Source organism: Elephantulus edwardii, unplaced genomic scaffold (assembly GCF_000299155.1).
Source record: "Elephantulus edwardii isolate Elephantulus edwardi_28Jun2011 unplaced genomic scaffold, EleEdw1.0 scaffold00064, whole genome shotgun sequence".
Lineage (NCBI taxonomy): Eukaryota > Metazoa > Chordata > Mammalia > Macroscelidea > Macroscelididae > Elephantulus > Elephantulus edwardii.
The window spans coordinates 9,729,404-9,738,743 of NW_006399814.1; the positions used below are offsets into that span (position 1 = coordinate 9,729,404).

The following is a 9,340-nucleotide window of genomic DNA, read 5'->3' on the forward strand; positions in this document are numbered from 1 at the left end:
AGAGGGAAAACACAGACCTGGCCTTTCATGGAAAGTATTCTTAACACTCACAACCAGAGTCCCTGCCTTCAAAACAAAACAAAACAAAACAAAAAAGCACAGCACTGATGATTTGAAGATCTTTAACTTTTCCTACAGCATCTCAGTACTTCTTGAAGAGCATATTTTCTGAGGATTTTCTTTTTCACTGTAAGTTTGAGCCACTTGATATTAAAAAAAAAAAATCAAACTGAGTCACAGAGGAAAAGTGGGCCCTTGGTATCAGTTTGATGTCAGGGTTTTTCCAAGTTTGAAAAAGAGCTTTAAAAACAGCTGAATTCAAGCTGACCTTCCATCCTTTGTAAAGATGCTGCTGACTATCATCACTGCTTCTGCTCTGTTCCTCAGCTCCATGGCTCACAACAAATGTGCCAGCCTAGTGGAGACCAACACTGTTGCACAGCTCATCCAAAAGCTGGAGGTAAGATTTGGAGGTGGTTATGGACAGAAGAAGTTAGCGATTAAAAATATTAGTGAATTACAGGAGGATGAAAAATTCATCTTCCAATATTGTTTTTATCCCTCTATTTCCACATTAGAATCACCCAACTTACAAGTGCAACTGCAACAACAATGTAAGTTTATTCTCTTTTTAAAGAATGAATTTTAGTTTTAATTTTTACACCTGGAATCTTCACACTGAAATCTCTCTCTTGCAGGCCACGAACTGCTTCTGTCTTCCCATCTCATCTGTAAGTATAGTAAAAGAATAAAGCCTTGCTCTTGTTTTTAAGTAAAAAGAAGTTACTTTATCACCTTTCAAAATAAAGAAGCATTCCCTTAATGATAGTTGTTACAGGTTAATACTCTCTTGTAAAAGTAAGCTCTTAATTAATGGAATTCCAAAATCTCTGTAGATGTTCATTGAAATGAAAAAAAAATAAAAAATTAAAAAAGTAAGCTCTTGAAATTCTAGATTATGTATTTTCTAAGGCCTTCGAGAAATTTGAGCATTCTCACTGTTTTAAAAAGAAAGGTAGCTTCTTTTTAGGTTAGTGGTATGTGAACAATGAAATCAAACTGAAATGGGTTTTTATATATTACAGTTCTTGTCATATTACTTTCTAATAGACTTTAGGATTGTGAAACAATGTGGGGGAAAAATGACGATCCTTTATCTGTCTCCTGCCGTAAACTATGACTCTGCTTTTCCTTCTCTGTACTGTCTCCCCTTCCTTCTCTCATTTCCTCTATCTCCCTCCCGCTCTTGTTTTCCTTCCTTCCTGTCCTTCTGTCTGTCTGTCTGTCTCTCTGTGTATAATTTAGAGTGGCTATCACATGCTTTAAAGAGGATTTGGGGCACAGTAGTTGTTGGTGCTCAGTTGTGAACTGAAAGTCGACAGTTCAAACCCACAAGAAAAAGATGTTTACAGTTTGCTCCTGTAAAGATTGACAATTTTGGAAACCCCATGAGGCAGTTCTACTATGTTCTATAGAGTCACTGTGACTTGGACTCTATCCAGGGGCAGTGAGCTTACTGCATGCTTTGAATGCTGCGTCCTGGGAGGTAACAGTCTGAAATTGTAGGGTGGGGGAGTGAACAGGGCTCGGACAAGCCCACTCCCCACTTTGATGGACATGATGAGGTCAGGAAGGTTCTAATTCTATTGTCTCTAATTCAAATGTCAAATAGACAGATTAGAGGAACTTGGTTAATATAAGGGAGAGACACCCAACCTGTAGTGCTTTACTCTCAAAGATGAGGCTTGAGTGTCTCACCACAGCTGAGGTCAGACATGGTCCCTGCCAAGGAGCAACTATCAGATGAGTATAAAGGATGTGGTGTGTTTTAGAGAGGAACTACACATTCAAAACTGTCTCCAGCCCAATTGTAGGCCATGATTTTAGCTGTAGCAGAAACACTGGCTGTATACGATTGGTACCACTTATCACACTGGTATGAAAAAGCAGTTCCTTTCTCTGTACTTTCAAATTTACAGTGACAGGACTTAGACAGGTATCAATTGAGAAGGACACTCAGAGCTATTTCCAGAGCACATAGGCCTCCTAATCTCTGGATGGAGCCTTCAAAAAACCTCCTCCATGGAATGTCACTGTGGAAATTTCCTCTTCTTAAAATAGTAAAGATCATTTCCAAGTTTGACAAGAGGGCTGTCTAAAAATTGTGCAAATTTGGGTTGCACTGACTAAATTAAAATAGTATCTAGAATCATTCCTTCTCAAAGCTTTTTCTCTGAATGCTTCTCTTCATAATTCCTCATCTTTTACCAGGAGAACTGTACAACACCATGCTTCCAGGAGGGGCTGGCTCAGTTAACCAACATCACAATGGGAAAGGATTTCAACCTGAATTTCCAGCAGGTGAAAAAAAGAGTTGAATTTCTACAGAAGAATAACTGTCCGGTAAGTTTATTTTTTTTCTGTGTGATTTGCTGTGGTTAATAATTATAAAGGGAGGGCTGGTGGCTTAGTGGTAAGAATCTGCACTGCAACCCCAAGGTACATGTCTCGAATCCACTAGCTGCTTCACGGGAGAAGGGTGGACAGTCTCCTCCGGTGCCATTAACTACCTCTGAAAACCCACCGGACTTGGTGGTACACAACAACAATGATTTTAAAGTGGATATGATTCAGGTGTTATATGAATGAGAAAGGATGCTAAGATTGGACTTGGTAGTTCGAAGATGGAGAAGAGATCACTAAGAAATACCATTTAATCGATATGATTAAAGTGAGACCTACCCCATAGAGCACTCACACCTGTGTGGCCATCGACTTCTCTCATCAAAAAATGAAGAATTCATCCTGATGGCTGTGAGAAGCTAGAGACTCCAGGGCGAGAACCCCACAAGACTAAATTACCCTAGAAATTCCATTTGCTAACTGAACAGATGCTGTGGGCTATAATGCAAAGAGGATCCTATTTCAGTTGGCTGAGGAGGTGTCATACGTGATAGCACCACTAGTTGGAATTTCTTTTATGTCAATAAGTTTTTAAGAAGCTGCCTAAGGTAGCTCTGGTACAGTCTGTAGGAAACTGTGCTGCTAATCCAAATACACCTCTCTGGTGGTTCAAATCCATCATGCCTCGAGGAGGACAGACAGTCTCCTCCAGTGTGATTTAGTCTCCAAAAACCTGCTAGAGGGTGAGCTATGAATTGATTTCCACTCAAAGGCAATGGGTTTGAGGTAGGTTTGGGTTTTGTTTACTTGTTTGTTTATCTGATGGAGGTTTGACTGGATCATACATGGAAGCTGCCCCTTGCCCTAAATGCTCCCAGCACATCTCTTTACTTCTTTAGAGCAAGTACTTTATGAGAGCTGGCTCTGTTGACTTCCTCTTACTGGGCGCTCTGCTCCCTCGAGGGATTAGTGTTTCTCCATGAGACCTTGGAAGCCAGTGGGCCTTCCTTTGTCTATTCAGCCACACATGACACACTCCCTGCTAGGTGTTCAGTCTGCCTCGTTTACCTGGCCCAGGAGAGACCGCCAGCTTTGACAAAATGCTATCTTCCCGTTTGTCTATTACTCTCTATTAGCAGTAAATATTTGCATTTTCTTTCCCTGGTAGGTTTCTTCCTTACACAGGTCTGAGTTTTACAAGGTTTGCCGGACTATTTTCTTGATTCTTACTTTAAGAAAAATTGTTAGACTTTATCGCCACACTATACAGAAGAGAACATTGAGGTTCAGTCAGGTAAAAGGTTTGCCTCAGGCAACATAGTTAATACTTGACAGAGTTAAGATTTGGCCTGAGTCATGTCTATGTTGCCTCCAAATCCCCACTCAGCCTTGATGTTGTAGATGACTTTGGAAAGAGAACCTGGTAAAATGTAACTATACAACACTAGGTTCCAAAAAACTTCGAAGGAAAAATTTCCTCTAATGGAGGGATTTAGAACCATTTGTTAGAGGGTATGTGTGCGCGCGCGAGTGTGTGTATGTGTGTGTGTGTGTGTGTGAGAGAGAGAGAGAGAGAATAAGAATGAGAGACAAAGAGACGGGGGTGGGGGGGAGGCAGAGACAGAGTGAGATAGAGAAAAAAACAGAGAGAGCAACTAGACCTGATGAGTCCTCCACCTGTCCTGTCTGCACCGAATGCTACCCTAGTCCTCCCAATGCATTTCTTCTAGGTCTCAGCCCCACTACTGCCCACCCTTCTCTTCACCAACATCCTCACTCCCTGCTGGTTTCCGGTGCAGTGGCTTCCAGGACTGCTGGGTCTGGTACTGTTTTAGTCAATCTGTTCTTGTCATTCTTAATTCCCACAGTTTTTTTCCTGTGACCACCGGTGCAGTCAAACCACAACAGTCAACACCCTGACATTTCTGAAGCATCTCTTGGAAACTTTCCAGAAACAAAACATGAGAAACAAAGTGTGAAGATGAAGTAGTATTTATTATATTTATTGAATTATAATACCACCTTGTTTAAGCTTTTGGGATTTTTCTTTCTTAAAAAAAAGATCAACAACAAAGTAAGCTATTCTAAATCAAAACCAGTTGTAATGATTTGTTGAGAGCTTTATTTTGGAATAAATATATGTATAAAGAATTTCAAATTTCTCTCTAGATGTTTTTTTAATTTTCTTACTGCGCCAGAGAAAGCTACAAACTCTGCCAATAGGCAGACTAGGTCATCGATTTCTGTAGTGACCACAAGCTTTTTTTATCCCCCCCCATCAATAAAGGAATTTTATTTTTAAAATTTTTATTTTATTTTGGTTTGAATAGAAAAATTGTGTACATTGTGCTTCACTCATGTACATGGTGTTCCAGACATTCTCTCATTCACATTGCATTTCATACAATCATTTATATGCATTGTGGTTTAGGAAATTAATCACCATTGATCTCTGCCTACTGCCATCCCATCTTTTCAGGTCCCCCCTGAATCACAAGACTCTTAATCTTGCATGTGTATGTGGGGACTCAGGTCTGGAGCAGGGCCTGTAGTGTTCATATTGATATGTGTTGGAGTCCTGAAGAGTGCAAAAGGGTTTGTGCTTGCCAGATGCCTGGTAAGTTGGTGACTTAAGACCACTTAGCAGTACCACAGAAAAAGTCCTGGTGATCTGCTTCCATAAAGATTCCAGCTAACAACACCCTGTGAGATACGGTTCTACTCTCTGAAACACATGTTGTTGTTAGGTGCTACCAAGTTGGGAATAACTCATATCAGTCCTATGAACAACAGACCTGAACCCTGTCCTGTCCTGTTCTGTGCCGTACTCATCATCTCTGTCATACTTAAGCTCGTTGCTGCAGTCACTGTGTCAATTCTTTTCATTGGGAGTCATATAATTTTTGCTGGCCATACAGCTTTTCAAGTATGATGTCCCTCTCCAAGGAACAGCTTCTCTTAGCAACATGCCCAAAATATGAGACAGAGCTTCATCACCTTTTCACCTTTGCTTCCAAGGAGCACTCAGGCTACACTTTACACACACACACACACACACACACACCCTACATATTTGTTTGTTATTTCGGAAGTCTGTGCGATATTCAGTACTCACATAAAGATACTGTAAATTGGCACCAGGTTGACAGAAATACTTTGGGTTTTGTGGCAGGGGTGTTCACAGACAGCTGTCATGGGAGGTTGGATCAGGTCTGAGGCCTTGCTCTCTGTAGCTGTGGGAAGGAGGCACAGGCTGAGGGATTAGAGTTTCCAGAAACAAGACATGCATCTGCATCTAACCTGGGATCAGGAAGAACTTTGATAAGTCCGGAAGGTGAGAGGGTAGTCTCAACAATGTGGGCACGCTCAGAGTTAGAGAGAAAAATGTTCAAGGCTTAAGTACTTAAGAAGGATGTTATGGAGCAGAATCCTAGAGTCAAAATTCATGTGTTCCCCTTACATGTTCCTCCAGCATCCACACACGGTAGGCCGGTGTCCAGTGAAGGATAGACCCTGAGGGATCCTTAAACAAGACTGTCTGGGCAGCGTGGTGGCGGCAGTCATCCTCCCCTTAGTCCTGCACCTGCCTTGCCCCAGGACTCCTGGCTTCACCCCCCACGCCCACTCCAGAGATTCTCAGCTTCCAAGATGCACATTCTCTCTCCAGGTGTATTGCACCTGGCATAAAACGATGTGTGTGTGTGTGTGTGTGTGTGTGTGTGTGTGTGTTATATGAATGAGTGAAGGCCTTTGAGATATAAAAGCAAAGTACAAACTGGTGTCTAGGTCTAGTATGCACTCCTAGGGCAATGACTGTATACAGAACATATCTTAGGTGCTCGGGAAAGGCTCCTTAAAACATTGCAACACAGGCCCTCTTTGACCTCTCTTGCTCTGAATTATGGGCAGGTGGAGGCAGGATTATGGTTGGGGTCCTGTAATCTGTCATCAGAATGACTTACTCCCACTACTTTATTTTCTTTTAAAATGTCTTTATTTTTACAATATTTTTGTTGGTTTTCATATAATACTACCTTTATATTATGTTTCATTCATATACATTGTGTTTTATTCAATCTTTCATTTACATTGTGTTTCGTACAATCATTCATATACATTCTACTTTGTTGTTGTTGGGTACTGTCCAGTGGAGTACGACTCACAGCGACCCTATGAACAAAAGATCTGAACTCTGTTCTATCCTGTACCATCCTCACACTTCCTGACACTCAAGAGCCCATTGCAGCAGTCATCCTATCAATCCACCTGGGTGAGAGTCTTTCACTCCTTAGCCGACTATCCACTCTTGCCAACGTCATGTGCTTCTCCAAGGAACAGCCCCTCCTAGCAACATGCCCAAAGTATGTGAGGCAAAGTCTCATCATTCCTGCCTCCAAAGAACACTCTGGATGCACCCTCTCCAAGATATATCTATTTATTCTCTTTGCCATCCATGAGATATTCAGTGCTCTTCTCCAACACCACAGCTCAAAGGCATCAATTATTATTCTGTCATACGTATTCACTGTCCAGCTCTCAGACACATAGCAAATAATTGGAAGGACCATGGCCTGAATCAGATCTGATATTATTACTCCTCAATAATTTGGAATTGTTCCTAACTGCACGTTTTCCCAGTTCAATGCATGTCTTTACTTCCGAACTGCTGGTACCAAGAGACCAGGCAATTGTGGATCCAAGCAAGATGAAGCTGTTGACAATTTCAATCTCCTCTCCATCCATCATGGTACTGCCTATTGGTCCAGTGATAAGACTCTTAGTTTCCTTGATATTGAGCTGCAATCCATACTGAAGACTGCGTTCCATCTTCTGCAACAAGTGCTTCAAGTCCTTTTCACTTTAAGCAAGTAGGATTGTTATCTGCATGTCATCTGCATCTATGCCATCTGCATAACATAGGTTATTGATGAGTCTCCCTCCAACCCTGATGTCACACTTCTCTTCATAGAGTCCAGTTTCTCAGATAATTTGCCCAGCATATATATTGAATACTACCTTCACACATTTCCTTCTCAGTTCCAAAGCATGCAGTGCTCCCCTGCTCTGTTTACACAACAACCTCCTTCTACAGGTATAGGTTCCACATGAACACAATCAAGTGCTCTGGGATTCCCATTCGTTTAAATGTCAGCCATAACTTGTTATGATCCACCCAGTCAAATGCCTTTGAATAATCAATAAAGCATAAAAACACATTCTTGTGGCATTCCTTACTATCAGCCAGTATCCATCTGACATCAGCAATGATATCCCTGGTGTTGTGGCCTCTTCTAAATCCTGCTTGAACTTCTGGCAGTTCCCTAAATAGGCACTGTTCTAGCCAGTTTTGAATAATCTTCAGCAATATTTTGCTTGCATATGATATAAATTATATTATTAGTTTCCTTATTCACTTGGATAGCCTTTCTTGAGAATTAGAACAAATAAAAATAAAAATTTTTATTATATACTGGTTTACTTAAAAACTCACATCCATTGTTTTTCGCGCCAGATCTTTCCCATTTCCTACACACACACATACCCCTCCCCTCATCCATCAAATTTATCTCATTACTTTAATTCTTAGAAACCTGTAAAGAGCTGTCTGCTGTTGTAAGGTAAATTCTGTACTGTAGAGGGTCATTTCTTTTTCTTCTTCTTATTATTAGGTGCTGTCAGGTGATCCACAGCTCATAGTGATCCTTGGAGCAACAGACTGAAAGCTTAGTGATCTCCAACATATTTGAGCCCATTGTTACAGTCACTATGTCAAATACATCTCGTCGAGGGTCTTCCTCTCTTTTGCTGACCCTCCATCTTTCTAAGCATGATCTATTTTTCCAAGGACTGGCCTCTCTTGATAACATGTCCAAAGTATGTTTGATGAAGCTTCACCATTTTGCTCTAAGAAGCGCCTTGGTTGCACTTTCTCCAAAACACATCTGTTTGTTCTTTTAGCCATCTGTGGCATATTCAGCACTCTGCTTTAACATCACAATTCAAAGATATCAACTCTTTTCCTGCTATCTTTATTCATTGTCCAACTTTCAGATGCATAGAAAGCAATTGAAAAGACTATGGCTTGGATCAGGTGCACCTTAATCTCTAACTAACATCCTTACTCTTCAGCATTTTGGAGAGGTTCTTGACAGGAGATTTTCCTAATGCAATAAATCTTTTGATTTCTTGACTACCATTACAATGGATATTGATTGATTGTAAATCCAAGTAAAATTAAATTGTTCACACCTTGAACCTTTTCCCCATCTATCATGATATTTCTCCTAAGTTCAGTGGTAATGTGTCCTGAACGAAGGTGATGTGGTCCGGTGTGTAGAATCAGTAGCTGGAAAACATGGACTCAACGACAGAAATGGAGCTGGAGATAGAATTTTTGAATTTTGCACAATCAACGACTTATTTATCACAAACATGTTTTTTAAGAGACATAAACACAGGTTATACACATGGATTTCACCTGATGGTATGCATAGGAATCAGATCGATTACATCTGTGGGAAGAGCCGCTGGAACAGTTCAATATCAGCTGTGAAAACTAGGCCAAGAGCTGATTATGGAACAGACCACCAACTACTCATATGCAAGTTAAAGCTGAAGCTGAGGAAAATTAAACCAAATCCATGGGAACCAAAATATGACTTTGAGTCTATCCCACCTGAATTTCAGAACAATCTCAAGAACAGGTTTGAGGCCTTGAACACGAATGAGCGAAGACCAGATGAGTTGTGGGAGGATATCAAGGGTATCATTCAAGAAGAGTGCAAATGTTCATTACAAAGACAGAAGAGGAAGAAAAGACCAAAATGGATGTCAGAAGAAACTCTGAATATTGCACTGGAGTGCAGAGAAGCCAAAGCACGAGGAAGAATTCAAGATACTAAAGAGCTGAACAGAAGGTTTCAAAAGGCAGCTGGGA

The 9,340-nt window shown here is 40.8% G+C and overlaps 1 protein-coding gene across 1 annotated transcript; it reads left to right on the plus strand.

The window, feature by feature from the left end:
* The first annotated feature begins 346 nt into the window (after nucleotides 1-346).
* IL9 (interleukin 9) lies at nucleotides 347-4,382 on the plus strand. Its single transcript, XM_006888137.1, has 5 exons — nucleotides 347-460; nucleotides 699-731; nucleotides 2,272-2,403; nucleotides 4,134-4,226; nucleotides 4,272-4,382. The coding sequence occupies exons 1-5, from the start codon at nucleotides 347-349 to the stop codon at nucleotides 4,380-4,382; spliced, it is 483 nt and encodes a 160-aa protein (XP_006888199.1).
* The last annotated feature ends 4,958 nt before the right edge of the window (nucleotides 4,383-9,340 follow it).

What these genes read in the sequence shown, in the direction of transcription:
- IL9 (XM_006888137.1), top strand. Translation starts at nt 347, where the DNA reads ATGCTGCTGACTATCATCACTGCTTCTGCTCTGTTCCTCAGCTCCATG. An exon ending in TCTGTCTTCCCATCTCATCT is followed by an intron (nt 732 to 2,271) that starts GTAAGTATAGTA and finishes ATCTTTTACCAG; the next exon opens with GAGAACTGTACAACACCATG. An exon ending in TTCCAGGACTGCTGGGTCTG is followed by an intron (nt 4,227 to 4,271) that starts GTACTGTTTTAG and finishes TAATTCCCACAG; the next exon opens with TTTTTTTCCTGTGACCACCG.